Source organism: Lipotes vexillifer, unplaced genomic scaffold (genome assembly GCF_000442215.2).
Source record: "Lipotes vexillifer unplaced genomic scaffold, Lipotes_vexillifer_v1.1 scaffold717, whole genome shotgun sequence".
In the NCBI taxonomy this organism is placed as follows: domain Eukaryota; kingdom Metazoa; phylum Chordata; class Mammalia; order Artiodactyla; family Lipotidae; genus Lipotes; species Lipotes vexillifer.
The window spans coordinates 1,091,209-1,107,129 of record NW_006798707.1 but is presented as its reverse complement, the minus strand read 5'-3'; the positions used below and the strand labels follow the sequence as shown (position 1 = coordinate 1,107,129).

General features: G+C 45.5%; 1 protein-coding gene and 2 non-coding genes across 3 annotated transcripts in view; all 3 read right to left on the bottom strand.

Annotated features, from left to right (window-relative positions):
- Window positions 1–2,730, bottom strand: part of AGBL5 (AGBL carboxypeptidase 5) — a 16,413-nt gene extending 13,683 nt beyond the window's left edge. Inside the window, 5 exon segments of the mRNA XM_007470815.1 lie at window positions 409–587; window positions 852–1,029; window positions 1,606–1,769; window positions 2,091–2,262; window positions 2,516–2,730. Of these exon segments, the coding sequence (XP_007470877.1) occupies window positions 409–587; window positions 852–1,029; window positions 1,606–1,769; window positions 2,091–2,262; window positions 2,516–2,730 (908 nt within the window).
- Window positions 2,731–4,422: 1,692 nt separating this feature from the next.
- TRNAA-AGC (transfer RNA alanine (anticodon AGC)) lies at window positions 4,423–4,495 on the bottom strand. Its single transcript has one exon. It is a non-coding gene; the product is annotated as a tRNA-Ala (tRNA).
- Window positions 4,496–4,848: 353 nt separating this feature from the next.
- Window positions 4,849–4,938, bottom strand: TRNAY-GUA (transfer RNA tyrosine (anticodon GUA)). Its single transcript is given in 2 exon segments — window positions 4,849–4,884; window positions 4,902–4,938. It is a non-coding gene; the product is annotated as a tRNA-Tyr (tRNA).
- Between the last annotated feature and the right edge of the window lie 10,983 nt (window positions 4,939–15,921).

Here is a 15,921-nt window from a genome sequence, read left to right as displayed (position 1 = left end):
GTAGGGAAACAAGGACCAAAGCAGGGTCTAGAGGGCTGGGCCAGCGAAGGAGACACTAGAGTAGATGAAAAGGAGACTTGACTTGTGACACGAGAGGCTGAGGGTGCGTTAGGAAAGAAAGAACTGAGGCAGGCCCCCTCCGTGGCCAGCTGTCAGCCCTCCCACAGAACCCTAAAAGACAGCTCCCTCGGCTCAGCTGGACCTGGGCATTCGGGCTCTTCTCCTAGAGAGTGCCACTAGATGGGACACTCCTTCTCAGGTCACTGGATGATCAAATGAACCTGCCCTTGTTAGGGTGCACAGAGGACTGGGAACACAGACGTTAGATGAGAGGCTGATAGTCTTCCACTGAGATGCAGGGCGTGAGGGGACTGGGAACAATCCAGGCGGGCTGGGGACGCTGCTTACCGGTAGTGGCCCCGGACTACGCCATCGGGGTTTAACATGGGAATCAGCTTAAAGACAAAGAGGCGACGTAGGGTTTGGGCCCGAGGATCGTCAGGTCGAAGGATGAAGTCCAGAAAGCCATTGAAGACAAAGCTAGATGGAGTCTCCCCAGGGTGTACCCTACTGCTTAGGAAGAATATCTGAGGTGGAGAGGAGAGCAGTCATTAGGTCAGTTGCTCTATATTCCACGGTCACCGTGTGGGGATGGTGGTGGGATGAGGTGGAAACGGCCACTGGACTTCCAGCTGGCTGGGTTTGCGAATGAAGTAGGAGCCGTCACACTTGCCTCAATTGCAGGCTGAGGCCGTGTCCACGGGGCTGAGGAATAACGTGGCCTTAAGCTACCAGCAGTGCCTGGAGCTGGGCAAAGGCCAAGGTACTACCTTTATGCTCTTTCTACTCACCCTCTTGCCTGTGAAACGGAATGGTCGGGGTGTGCTGGCATCAGGAAATAGCTGCTCTAGGCGGGGCTCTCGATCTTCTCGAAGCCCATGGCAGGAACTGATCGTTAGCAGATCTACACGCAGTCCATCCAGAGAATAGCAAAGGGTCTCCCGGTGGTAATAGATGGTATCTAGGGGACTGTAGAGGTAAGTCATTGAGCCAGGAGAAGTCCCTGAAGTCCTACCAACAGGTGGGCCTTGTCATGAGCCCAGGATTTGTAGGATCTGGCACTTCACCCTAACCTTTGGGGCTTTACAGTCCCTCACAGTTTTAAATGAGGCTGAGGATTTGGGTGGGTCTGTGTTGCCAGAACGCAGGGAACAGGACAGGATAAACTTATTGTTTTTTCCCCCAGTTTATGGTGCCCTAGGATAGACTACTTTGCATAGACACAGAGAGTTGGCCTCTGTTGGGGCAGGAGAACAACAAATGTGTGCTGAGCAATGGCAGTGCTGGCGAAATTCTGGGTAACTGACGGGAGCTGGGATACTAAGAGGCTTGAAGTAGGCAGGTGGGTAAGTGGAGTGGAGCGGTGGTAATGCCAAGATCAAGGTCACACAGAAACATCTGTCAAAGGTACCCCAAATCCCACATTCTGTACAGAGAAAAGAACAGATGAGGTTTTGTTTCAGGGCTCTTAGGGCAAGTTCCAGGAGTAGCAGAGGTGCTGTGTGGTCCAGGACCGCATGACAGGAGTAAGAATGCGGCTGGCACCTGCTATGGGTAGGGTGGTTCTCCAGAAAGCGCTGGTCCAGCTGGTTTAGCAAATCCTGGCAGTCACTGTAGGAGAAGGGGTAGCAGAAGGCGAAGAAGGTGGTGGCCCCACGGCTTTCCACGAAACGGTGAACAAAGGATAACACAAACTGCGTCTCTGTCATCTGAGGAGCAGAGGAGGAAGAGAGAGGGGCAACATGCCAGTGGTGTCAGAACTAAGATCCTACTGGGGTCACCAGGAACTGACCTCACACCCTCATCACTTTTACCAAAGTCCCTCCCTCTGAAACTCCACGTGACAGCCAGATCCTTCTAGGCTTCCCGAAGCAGGGGCTTATCTTGGACTCCAGCTGGCGCCAGAGGGACGCTGGTACCAAAACCTGGTGTCCCGCCTGCCTAGCACGCTGTATCGAAGGGACTCCTCTTTCCTTTTCCTCATCTGCTTTAGCACCCAAGTCTGTCTATCCTCCTCATGGAGAACTTACCTCAAAGGTGGGCCGGTCTCGAATGCGTTCCCAGCGTGGCCGGGTGGGCAGTGTGCGCACAAAGGGGGCCATGCCCTGGGAATACAGCTTGCTTTGCTTGTTCATGTTCATGACGTTGATCTTGATGAGTTTCCCAGGAGTTCCTCCCCGGACACTGAAGTAGAACCATGACCTGAGGGCCAGAGTAGGAGAGACAGGTCATTCTACACGGGAGGGTTGGCGAGGAGCTATGTGGGAGAGCTGGAGCGAGCCAAACTGGGAAAGGGCTACTTGGTGGGGAGAGAGGGAGGGAGGGAGGGGAAGGGGGAGTGGGAGGGGAAGGGTAGCGTGCTGGCACGAACTCTCAGTCGAAGGGCTATTAACTGAGGCACGGGTGCGGGGTCAGCCTCTCTTCCTTCTTCCACCCTCCATTACTCTCCTCTTACCTGTTCCCATTCTCGAATTCTGTTTCAGCACAGTCTGGTCGGGTCCACACGTTGAACTCATAGTCAGGGGAAGAGGCAATGCTGCTGGTGGAGGCTGAGGCACCACCCACTACTCCTTCCCCATCACTAGACACAGATTCCACCTTCTCCACGTGGGCTAGGTTCCCTGAATCAAAGCGAGAACTGAACAGCAATCCCCCACAGCGCAGCTCCATGGTGGGGCTGGGAAAGCATCCTCCTGCCCCACTCAGGCCCTGAGAGCTGGGGAAAATGGTGGGGTAGGGAGGAGAGGGAAGAAAAATGAAAACATGTTCTTTGAGTATCTCTGGGTGAATGAGAGCTGCTCTTAGGGAGTGCCCTAAGAGACAAGAGTCTCTCTCCGCCTTAAAAAAAAAAAAAAGGTACAAGTGGGCTTCCAGCAAAGGCCAAGAATAAGCAGTATTCTGTCCCCACACTAAGGGTTATAACTGACCTCAAAGGACCCTATTTTACCACAGCTTGGCGATTCCAAAATGAAATACTCAGTGGCTTAATTATGCTGAGAAACACTAGACTCTAAGTTTCTTTGCAGCCCAAAGATTAGAGAAGCTAGAGAGGTCAGATTGCCCAAACCTAGCCAAGATACACCCACCACCACATGTGGCCATCTTGAGAGATGGGCCATTCTGGATCTCTGGTTCCTAGACTGGCTCCCCACTCTGGAGAAGAGCAGAGTGGAGAGAACCAAGTTTCTAACTTTGGATGGGCAGCTTCCTCTCTCCACTCCTCTGTCCTCACAAGTACTGACCAGGCAGTTTTCTGTTGCTCCCCTGAGCCCTGGAAGGGCTGGTTCTTACTTTTTTGTTATTACCCCATACCTATCAGGGAGGAAAACTAGACGTGTGGCCTTTGCCAAGCCAAAGGAAACTGGTCAGAAGCCACCTGCTCACCTGGAGACTACAGCTCAAACCCAGTTAGGGTACGGGTCTATTCCACCCCCTCACCCCCAGTCCTGTAAGCAGTGAGGCCCCTGAAAAAGCTACCCTGGTAGTTATGGGTTAGTAATGGGTGTTCTGAGCATCCCTAAAAAAAAAGTGGCCGACAGAGACCTACTTGGGGACACGGGGATGGCTTCTCGACCCACAACTCTGAAGGACCCTCACACAAGGACCGAGATTGTCCCGGCCAGAGTGGGGTTTGTTGGCTTGGGATGGTTCTGGGCGGACTCACACTCGCGGGATGGTAAGGAAGGCAGGGCGTAGCGGGTCACAGGCGAGGCCACAGGAGCGGGGTGCGGCCGGGGGCACCCCGGGCGAGGGGCGGGGCGGGGTGGGATTCCAGAGGGGCTCCGGGCCGCGGGGGGCTGAGAAGGGGGCGGGGCCGGGGCCCGCACTCCACGCAGAGCCCCTCACCTCTCTCCGGGCCGGTGATCCCGCGCCCTCTCCCGCTAGCGAGGCGCCACCTGGGCCCCGGCACCCGGGCCCGCCACCCAGGGCCCAAACAAAACCCGAGCGCCTTGGTGCCGGGACCCCGCTCTGCCGGGAAACAAGAAGTCTCACGCCTATTGGCCGCGGGGACAGCTGGCTACCCGCCCAGTAAGGCTCGCTACCATTGGCCAGCACGCCGGGGTTCCCTCGCACGTTTAGCGGGTACCTGAGCCCGTACTGTTTGGGGGTTCGACCTGCGGGCCCGGCGGGACAGTTCCACCCGCGTCTTCTCAGAAGACGGTTAACGGCCTGCCCACCGGGAGGAGGAAAAGACGAAGTGACCAAGAAGGACACTGGAAAAGACTCACCTGCAAAATAAAAAGACGGTGTGTGAAGCTAACAATTGCCTACCGTACTGCTCTGTGTATTACAAAACACCCACCGGCTTCAGCCACTCTCCCGCGGTTCGGGGATCCTCTAGTGCCCGGGCCAAAAACCGAGTGGAGGATGCGGGCATCGATCCCGCTACCTCTCGCATGCTAAGCGAGCGCTCTACCATTTGAGCTAATCCCCCGGCCGTTGTTGGCTTCTTTCTTTTTGCCTTACAGGTTGTTCTGGGGTGTCCACTGACCAGTGAACCGACCGGAATTCAGAACATTCATTTAGCTTAGCACTCAAGTGCAGTGGGACCAGGGGCAAGATTTTTAAAAGCAGACATATAATAATTACACATAAGCAATAATAAGCCTCATTTAAAAGCACAGGTTAACATTCCTTTACATGTAACCCCCAAGAGAGCGTACCCATACCCTGACTATTTACTGCATATGTTTCACGGAACATCTGCAGTGCGTACGCAAGTCACAGCCGGCTTCTAGGTAACCTTTTCTCCTCTGAATGAGTGGAAGCTAAAAAGGTCACACGAAGTCCTTCGAGCCGGAATCGAACCAGCGACCTAAGGATTGCCACACTTATACCCACTACAGTCCTCCGCTCTACCAACTGAGCTATCGAAGGCCCCGCTGTTGTTAACGGCTGCCGTCGTTCCTCTAATACTTACCAAGACCTCACTCCAGGGTCTCAGTAATTTTAGGGTGACCTGGCCCCCACCCTCTAAAGGAACTCCCCGGGGCCAAGCTCCTCCGGGGTGCACAGAACAGAGGAACCCGGAGACAGAAATGCGAGCAAAGGGCGCTGCCAAAGGACCCTCTTTCCAACCCTGGACGAAGGAAACACGGGCAATACAGTTTCCCTTCCATTTCCTTGCTTTTTACAAAACGATACCCCCCCACCCCCCCCACCAGCTGTGGTTTCTTACAGGACTGCGGACACTTCGAGACCTGGCCCACAACCCTGACTTATGGGCCGCATTTCTCCGGCCGGGCGGGTACGCACACGTGCTCTACAATCGCCCGGCGCCCGCCGGGTTTGCAAAGCCGACAGCTTACGTTCGCTATTTCCGCTCCTCGTTTCTCTCCGGTTTCTCCAAGGGCGCCAGTAAAATCCTACTGCTCTCCTGATGTGAAGGACATTCATTCAGTCAATTAACCCACGTTTGTCAGGATCTCTTCCTCCTAAGAGCAAGAAAGATACAAACCACCGAGCTGCTGGAGGCGAGCCTGGCGGCGCTGGACCGGGCGACGCGGGATGCCCGGGATTAGTGATTGCGGACGGGGCCCTGAGCCGGGCGGGGGGTCGGGCCGCTAGCATCCACTCGGCTCCCGCCCCTGCCCACCTCACACCTGCATCTCTCCTTCCAGGTGCCTGGCATGCCAGCCCACAATCCTTTGCCCACCAAAAGCTCCCGGGGTTTTAAAACAAAGAAACAAACCTAAAACCCAATTCGTGTGTGAAGCTTTGCTTCGCGGTGTGGCGGGGTGGGTGTGCGGGGAGACCTGGTCTCCATTGCCAGCTCTGCAACCGCCTGTGTTACCCCGAGTCACAATCGCCCGGGCAAATCCAGGTCGGGCGATGGTTTCAAGCCCCTCGCAGCTCCAACATTTTTGGGGTTCGCTCAGTCTGTTTTAAATCCGAAGTTTCTGTTGTCACTGAACGCAACACGGGGTTCACGCCTGTGCCCATCCACAAAGCAGGAGGTTAACATCTTCCCATTGATTTATTGGTTTAACTTCATTCTGCTGCTGCAAATGCTACCATTATGTCCTAGAACGTTAATTTGGGGGTAGTTTTCTTGGAACGGTGATTAGCGCTCTCACTGTCTTACTTTCTTGTGGGGACGGGGGGCTGGAAAGCAGAATATAATTACGTTGCTTGGGGGTTTTGTTTTGTTTTTGAGCGAAATTCACATAACATACAGCTAACTATTTTAAAGTATGAACAATCCAGTGGCATTTAGTACGTTCACAATGTTGTGCAAACCTCTCTCTAGTCTAAAAACTTCTTTTTTTAAAAAAATCACCTTGGAAGAACACCCTGTACCCTTAAAGTAATCACTCCCATCCATACTTCACCCAGCCCCTGGCAACGACTAATAATACGCTTTCGGTCTCTACGGATTTACCTATTCTGGAGATTTTATACAAAAGAAATCGTAAAATATGTGACCTTTTGTGTTAATTTCTTTCACTTATCATAATGTTTTGAGAGGCATTGAAATTGTAGCATGTATCTGTACTTATCCCTTTTTATGGCTAAATAATATTCCATTCCTTTGTTGATTCTTCTGTTGATGGACCTTAGGGCTATGTCCACCTTTTGGCGTTTTTTTAAAAAATATAGATCTTTATTGGAGTATAATTGCTTCACAATACTGTGTTAGTTTCTGTTGCACAACAAAGTGAATCAGCCATATGCAAATACATGTCCCCATGTCCCCTCCCTTTTGAGCCTCCCTCCCGTCCTCCCTATCCCACCCCTGTAGGTCATCGCAAAGCACTGAGCTGATTTCCCTGTGCTATGCTGCTGCTTCCCACTAGCTATTTTACATTCGGTAGTGTATATATGTCGATGCTACTCTCACTTCGTCCCAGCTTCCCCCTCCCACCCCATGTCCTCAAGTCCATTTTCTATGTCTATGTCTTTATTCCTGCCCTGCAACTAGGTTCATCAGGACCTTTTTTTTTTTTTTAGATTCCATATATATGTGTTAGCCTACGGTATTTGTTTTTCTCTTTGAGATTTACTTCACTCTGTATGACGATCTCTAGGTCCATTTATCTCACTACAAATAACTCAGTTTCGTTTCTTTTTATGGCTGAGTAATATGCCATTGTATATATGTGCCACATCTTTATCCATTCATCTGTCGATGGACATTTAGGTTGGTTCCATGTCCTGGCTATTGTAACTAGTGCTGCAATGAACATTGTGGTACACGTCTCTTTTTGAATTATGGTTTTCTCAGGGTATATTCCCAGTAGTGGAATTGCTGGGTCAAATGGTAGTTCTATTTTTAGTTTTTTAAGGAACCTCCATACTGTTTTCCATAGTGGTTATATCAATTTATATTCCCACCAACAGTGTAGGAGGGTTCCTTTTCACCACACCCTTTCCAGCATTTATTGTTTCTAGCTTTTTTGATAATGGCCATTCTGAACGGCATAAGGTGATATCTCATTGTAGTTTCGATTTGCATTTTTCTAATAATTAGTGATGTTGAGCATATTTTCATGAGCCTCTTGGCCATCTGTACGTCTTCCTTGGTGAAATGTCTATTTAGGTCTTCTGCCCATTTTTTAACTGGATTGTTTGTTTTTTTGATATTGAGCTCCATGAGCTGTTTGTATACTTTGGAGATTAATCCTTTGTCTGTTGTTTCACTTGCAAATATTTTCTCCCAATCTAAGAGTTGTCTTTTTGTCTTGTTTATGGTTTCCTTTGCTGTGCAAAAGCTTTTACGTTTAAATAAGTACCATTTGTTTATTTTTGTTTTTATTTCTCTTACTCTAGGAGGTGGGTCAAAAAAGATCTTGCAGTGTTTTATGTCAAAGAGTGTTTTTCCTTTGTTTTCCTCTAAGAGTTTTATAGCGTCTGGTCTTACATTTAAGTCTTTAGTCCATTTGGAGTTTATTTTTTTGTATGGTGTTAAGTAGTGTTCTAATTTCATTCTTTTACATGTAGCTGTCCAGTTTTCCCAGCACCACTTATTGAAGAGGCTGCCTTTTCTCCATTGTATGTTCTTGCCTCCTTTGTCATAAATTAGGTGCTCATGTGTGCGTGGGTTTATTTCTGGGCATTCTATGCTGTACCATCGAGTTATATTTCTGTTTTTGTGCCAGTACCATACTGTCTTGATTACTGTAGCTTTGTCATATAGTTTGAAGTCGAGGAGCCTGATTTCTCCAACTCCATTTCTCTTTCTCAAGATTGCTTTGGCTATTCGGGGTCTTTTGTGTTTCCATACGAATTGTAAAAATTTTTTTTCTAATTCTGTGAAGAATTCCATTGGTAGTTTGATAGGGATTGCATTGAATCTGTAGATTGCTTTGGGTAGTATAGTCATTTTCATAATATTGACTCTTCCAATCCAAGAACATAGTATTTTTCTCCATCTCTTCATGTCATCTTTGATTTCTTTCATCAGTGTTTTATAATTTTCTGAGTACAAGTCTTTCACCTCCTTAGGCAGGTTTATTCCTAGGTATTTTATTCTTTTTGTTGCAATGGTAAATGGGAGTGTTTCCTTCATTTCTCTTTCTGATTTTTTGTTGTTGGTGTATAGGAATGCCAGAGATTTCTGTGCATTAATTTTGTATCCTTCAACCTTACCAGATTCACTGATTAGTTCAAGTAGTTTTCTGGTGGCATCTTAAGGATTTTCTATGTATAGTATCATGTCATCGGCAAACAGTAACAGTTTTACTTCTTCTTTTCCAATTGGTATTCCTTTCATTTCTTTTTCTTCTCTGATTGCCGTGCCTAGGACTTCCAAAACTATGTTGAATAAGAGTGGCGAGAGGGCTTCCCTGGTGACGCAGTGGTTGAGGGTCCGCCTGCCAATGCAGGAGACACGGGTTCATGCCCCGGTCCAGGAAGATCCCACATGCCGCGGAGCGGCTGGGCCTGTGAGCCATGGCCTCTGAGCCTGCGCAGATTTGGATTCCTTTTATTTCCTTTTCTTCTCTGATTGCTGTGGCTAAAACTTCCAAAACTATGTTGAATAAGAGTGGTGAGAGTGGACATCCTTGTCTTGTTCCTGATCTTAGTGGAAATGCTTTCAGTTTTTCACCATTGAGTATGATGCTTGCTGTGGGTTTGCCATATATAGCCTTTATTATGTTGAGGTGGGCTCTCTCTATGCCAATTTTCTGGAGAGTTTTTATCATAAATTGGTCTTGAATTTTGTCAAAAGCTTTTTCTGCATCCGTTGAGATGATCATATGGCTTTTATTCCTTATTTGTTAATGTGGTGTATCACATTGATTGATTTGCGTATATTGAAGAATCCTTGCATCCCTGGGATAAATCCCACTTGATCATGCTTTATGATCCTTTTAATGTGCTGTTCGATTCTGTTTGCTAGTATTTCATTCAGGATTTTTGCATCTATGTTCATCAGTGATATTGGTCTATAATTTTCTTTTTTTGTATTATCTTCGTCTGGTTTTGGTATCAGGGTGATGGTGGCCTCATAGAATGAGTTTGGGCGTGTTCCTTCCTCTGCAATTTTTTGGAAGAGTTTGAGAAGGATTGGTGTTAGCTCTTCTCTAAATGTTAGATAGAATTTGCCTGTGAGCCGTCTGGTCCTGGACTTTTGCTTGTTGGAAGATTTTAAATGATGGTTTCAACTTCATTACTTGTGATAGGTCTGTTTGCATTTTCTAATTCTTCCTGGTTCAGTCATGGAAAATTGTACCTTTCCAAGAATTTGTCCATTTCTTCGTGGTTGTCCATTTTATTGGCATATAGTTGTTTGTAGTGGTCTCTTATAATTCTTTGTATTTCTGCAGTGTCAGTTGTGATTTCTCCTTTTTCATTTCTAATTTTACTGATTTGTGTCCTCTTCCTTTTTTTTCTTGGTGAGTCTGACTAAGGATTTATCAATTTTGTTTATCTTCTCAAAGAACCAGCTTTTAGTTTTATTGATCTTTGCTATTGTTTTCTTCATTTTTATTTCATTCATTTCTGCTCTGATCTTTATGATTTCTTTCCTTCTACTGACTTTGGGTTTTCTTTGTTCTTCTTTCTCTCCTTGTTTTCAGTGCAGGGTTTGATTGTTTATTTGAGATTTTTCTTGTTTCTTGAGGTGAGATTGTATTGCTATAGACTTCCCTCTTAGAACTTCTTTTGCTGCATCCCATAGGTTTTGGGTCGTCACGTTTTCATCATTTGTTTCTATGTATTTTTAAAATTTCTTCTTTGATTTCTTCAGTGATCTCTTCGTTATTTAGTAGCACAGTATTTAGCCTCCATGTATTTGTGTTTTTTACAGTTTTTTTTTTCCTGTAATTGATTTCCAATCTCATAGCATTATGGTCAGAAAAGATGCTTGATACAATTTCAATTTTCTTAAATTTTCCAGGGCTTGATTTGTGACCCAAGATGTGATCTATCCCGGAGAATGTTCCATGTGCACTTGAGAAGAAACTGTATTCTGCTACTTTTGGGTGGAATGTTCTATAAATATCAGTTAGATCTATCTGGTCTATTGTGTCATTTAAAGCTCGTGTTTCCTTATTTATTTTCATTTTGGATGACCTGTCCATTGGTGTAAGTGGGGTGTTAAAGTCCCCGACTATTATTGTGTTACTGTCAACTTCTCCTTTCATGGTTGTTGGCATTTGCCTTATGTATTGAGGTGCTCCTATGTTGGGTGCATAAATATTTAGAATTGTTATATCTTCTTCTTGGATTGATCCTTTGATCATTATGTAGTGTCCCTCGTTATCTCTTGTAACAGTCTTTATTTTAAAGTCTATTTTATCTGATATGAGTATTGCTACTCCAGCTTTCTTTTGATTTCCATTTGCATGGAATATCCTTTCCCATCCCTTCACTTTCAGTCTGTATGTGTCCCTAGGTCTGAAGTGGGTCTCTTGTAGACAGCAAATATATGGGTCTTGTTTTTGTATCCATTCAGCCAGTCTGTGTCTTTTGGTTGAGACATTTAATCCATTTACATTCAAGGTTATTATTGATATGTATGTTCCTACTACCATTTTCTTAATTGTTTTGGGTTTGTTTTTGTGGGTCTTTTTCTTCTCTTGTGTTTCCCACTTAGAGAAATTTCTTTAGCATTTGTTGTAAAGCTAGTTTGGTGGTGCTGAATTCTCTTAGATTTTGCTTGTCTGAAAAGCTTTTGACTTCTCCATCGAATCTGAATGAGATCCTTGTTGGGTAATCTTAGTTGTGGGTTTTTCTCTTTCATCACTTTAAGTATATCCTGCCACTCCCCTCTGGCCTGCAGAGTTTCTGCTGAAAAATCAGCTGATAACCTTATGGGGATTCCTTTGTATGTTATTTTTTTGTTTTTCCCTTGCTGCTTTTAATATTTTTTCTTTGAATTTAATTTTTGTTAGTTTGATTAATATGTGTCTTGGTGTGTTTTTCCTAGGGTTTATCCTGTATGGGACTCTCTGTGCTTCCTGGACTTGGGTGACTATTTCCTTTCCCATGTTAGGGAAGTTTTCAACTATAATCTCTTCAAATATTTTCTCAGACCCTTTCTTTTTCTCTTCTCGTTCTGGGACCCCTATAATTCGAATGTTGGTATATTTAGTGTTGTCCCAGAGGTCTCTGATATTGTCTTCAATTCTTTTCATTCTTTTTTCTTTATTCTGCTCCTCGGCAGTTATTTCCACCATTTTGTCTTCCAGCTCACTTTTTCATTCTTCTGCCTCAGTTATTCTGTTATTTGATTCCTTCTAGTGTATTTTTCATTTCAGTTATTGTGTTGCTTATCTCTGTTTGTTTATTCTTTAGTTCTTCTAAATCTTTGTTAAACATTTCTTGTATTTTCTCAATCCATACCTCCATTCTATTTCCGAGTTTCTGGATCATCTTTACTATCATTACTAGGAATTCTTTTTCAGGTGGATTGCCTATTTCCTCTTCATTTATTTGGTCTTGTAGGTTTTTACCTTTCTCCTTCATCTGTGACGTATTTTTTTGCCATCTCATTTTTTTTCTTTATGAGTGGGATTGTGTTCCTGTCTTACTGGTTGTTTGGCCTGAGGCTTCCAACACTGGAGTTGTAGGCTATTGGGTAGAGCTGGGTTTTGGTGCTGAGATGAGGAGCTCTGTGAGACCTCACTCCGATGAATATCCCCTGGGGTCTGAGGTTCTCTGTTAGGCCAGTGGTTTGGACTTAGAGCTCCCACCGCAGGTGCTTCGGCCGGACCCAGGGTTTGTGAACCAAGATCCCACAAGCTGCCTGGGGCGGCAAAAAAAAAAAAAAAAAGAACAATAACAAAGTAAAAAAATTAGACTAGAAGCTAACAGATATGTTAGGAAGAATATAAAAATAAAAATATAGATGAATCAACAACCAGAAGGTACATCAGTACACAATAGTAAAAAAGAGGAGGAAAAAGAAAAAAAAGGGGGGGGGGGAGGTAAAGCCTTAGCTGTGGAGGGCAGGGCCTAAGCAAGGGCGAGATTTGGGTGGTGGGTGGGGCCAACGCTCAGGACCCACAGGGCTGGGAAAGGCCCTGGGAGCTGTGGGGGGTAGGGCTTAGGCTCCAGGAACAGAAGGGGCCCAGGCGTGCCCCCCATCCCTGGTCCCAGAGCTCAGCAGGCTCCCCAGCCTAAGTGGGCCAGGCGGTCGCCCTCAGCTCCTCTCCGGCTCCTCTCCGAGAGTCCCTCCCATCTGCCTCTCCTGATCTCCCCAGCCTCAGGGGCGCCAATCCTGTCTGGCCTCCACTTCTCCTCCCCCCTCCGTCCCCCTCTGTCCTACTGGTTCACTTTGGGGTTCCTCCCGTCTCCTTGGGTGTTAGAGTCCCCCACCAGCGGCCAGCAGGCGCACCTTTTGGCTTTTATGAATAATATTGCCATAAACATTCGTGTACAAGTTGCTGTGTGGATGTATGTTTTCATTTCTCTTGGGTATACTCTTAAGAACGGAATTGCTGAGTTTTATGGTAATTATGTTTAACTCTTTGAGGAACTGCCAAACTGTTTTCCACAGCGGCTGAACAATTTTTCATTCCCACCACCACCACTGTAGAAGAGTTCCAATTTCTCCCCATCCTTTGCCAACACTTATTTTCTGTATTTCTTACTGTAGCCAATGTTTCAATAAATTGAGCTCAATTAATAATAAGCAATTTTGTCATTAAAGATTTTTTTTTTTGCGATATGCGGGCCTCTCCCTGCTGTGGCCTCTCCCGCTGCGGAGCACAGGCTCCGGAAGCGCAGGCTCAATTGCCATGGCTCACAGGCCCAGCCGCTTCGCGGCATGTGGGATCTTCCCGGACCGGGGCATGAACCCGCGTTCCCTGCATCTGCAGGCAGACTCTCAACCACTGGGCCACCAGGGAAGCCCCATTAAGTGCCTTTTGAAATCACCATTTGAACAGCCATTTCTCGTTTGCTTTTTTTACAAAAGTTCATTGAAATATTCATCTTACTGTTGGACACAGTTTATCCAAATTTTTCCTATTAATACTGCTACAATAAATGTTCTTGTACATAAATCTTTGTCTCTATTTCTGTTTACTTCTCTAGTCTCTAGAATATATTTATAGGAGTGGAACTACTTGGTAAAGTAGTGTGAAACTGTTAAGGCTTTTGATAAATATTACCAAATTAATTCCCAGAAACATTATACCAATTTCTATCATAGCATTCACTGAATATATTATCACTTAAAAAAACTTTTATTAACATGATAGGCAAAAGTAAGCGCTACCTTATTTTAAATTTACACTTCTTTGCCAACGAAATGGACTTTTCCCCCTAAGTCTATTGTTCATTTGCATTTCTTTTATGAAGTATGTCTTTCACCCATATTTTTATTGTTGTTTAGTGCTTTTCTTACTGATTTGTAAGAGTGTTTTTTTAACATTAAGAATGTATTTATAAGCTCAGTAAGGAAATGGAGGCCTTGATCAGCATACCAACCAGACCTAACAAACATACACAAAACATTCCACCCAACAACAGCAGAATACACATTCTTCTCAAGTGTACATGGAATATTCTCCAGGATAGCCCACATGTTATGTAACAAGTCAATAAATTTAAAAAGATTGAATGGGAACTATAGACTCCAGGTGACACTGATGTGTCAGCGTAGGTTCACTGATGTTGACATTAGGGAAGCTGTGGACTGCGGGGCAAGGCGAGTGTACTTTTTGCTCAGTTTTGATGTGAACCTAAAACTGCTATAAAAAATAAAGTCTATTAAAAATTAATAACTTGGGCTTCCCTGGTGGCGCAGTGGTTGAGAGTCCGCCTGCCGATGCAGGGGACAAGGGTTCGTGCCCCGGTCCGGGAGGATCCCACATGCCGCGGAGCGGCTGGGCCCGTGAGCCATGGCCGCCGAGCCTGCGTGTCTGGAGCCTGTGCTCCGCAACAGGAGAGGCTACAGCAGTGAGAGGGCTGTGTACCACAAAAAAAAAAAAAAAAAAAAAAAAAAAATTAATAACTTGTGTACTAACATAGTAAAAAAGATATACCAAGGCACATCCAACATGTCTGAACTCAACGTTTTTATTAATAGGTAGAATATTCAATAGTCAATAAGTATTCACTCATGCCCTGAATGGTGAAAGCTCTCCCTCACCCCCAAATTCTTATACTTCAAGTCTAGGCAATGAAACTGCCAGGTGAAAGTGGAACATCACATAGGGAAAAGCAAGGTCCTTTTTCCCCTAAAGTCCCCTTGGGAGCAGAATCAGGAAGATTATGTAGAAAAAGAATTAGTCACTTCAAGTGTTCACTTAAATCCAAACTCCTTCAGGAGAGATTAAGACATATTAAAATGCTCAGAGGTCATCCAACCATTGAAATTTCTGTATAATTGACAACTGGGTCATTCTGGAATAGGGCAGGGCAGGCATGCCTATTTCTGTGGGAAACACTCCACTGTAATAAGAGTGGAGCCGTCTGAGAATGGACTGCCAATGTCACAGGTGTGAGTCCAGCAACATTATCTATCCATAGTGAGGCTCCCCATCAAGCTGCCCTGCTCTAAAGCCGAAGCTGTAGACGGGGTACACATGACCAGAGGAAACCAAAAACATGATTTAAGACTTAGAAAAATGGAAAGAAGTGTTTCTAATGAGTCATGCGATATAATTTGCAAGTCCGTACAAGAACTAGTAATAACTAAAGTTAGTTAACAATATTCAAACTGCCCATCAGTTATATGGTACGTTCTCTGTAAAACTCCACCTGTGTGTGAAAAGTAAAGTTAAAATGTCTAGATGTGATCTTTCAGGTGTCAGTTTACTTCCAAAAACACCAATTATCAGTGTGATTGCCTGCCTGTCGGCATCAGTGTACTCCACCAGTCCATACTGGTTCAACTAACTGGCTCAGCTTGGATTCCTGTTCGTTGACAGTTCTGCTAAAGTAAAACATCTGGATGTCTGGTCTAGCTTTAATGGACAGCAGGTACAGTGTCGGACTACTGACAGAGGAAAAATTCTGACGATTCCGGTTATCAGGTCAAACCACTGTGTCTACTGAATAAAGCCAATTAAGGTGTCAGTGTCCCTGGGAGAGGCTGTGGAGACCCCAGTTTACCTGAGTTAAAGAAAAATGTTGCATCCCAGGATCATATGTCAGAGATTAAATGAGCCTAACAAGCTAGAAATAGTACACACGTTAGAAACCAATGAAGCACTTGGAAGTGGGATTCTCTGAGTTGCTAGATTGAAAACCCAGTCCAGCAGCCTTGGCTGGACTCAATGTCATTGTAGGACAGAGTGTTATCATTTTACTGGTCCTGCGCTTGTGCCAACCCAAGCTCACACCAGCCCCCTTTCTTCAATTTGCCTTGAATACAGGACAGTTACAGGATTCACTACTCTTAAGAGTTGAACCCATCTGATTGGTAAGGAAGAACTGAGGCAATGGAACATGTCTTGGGGCCCT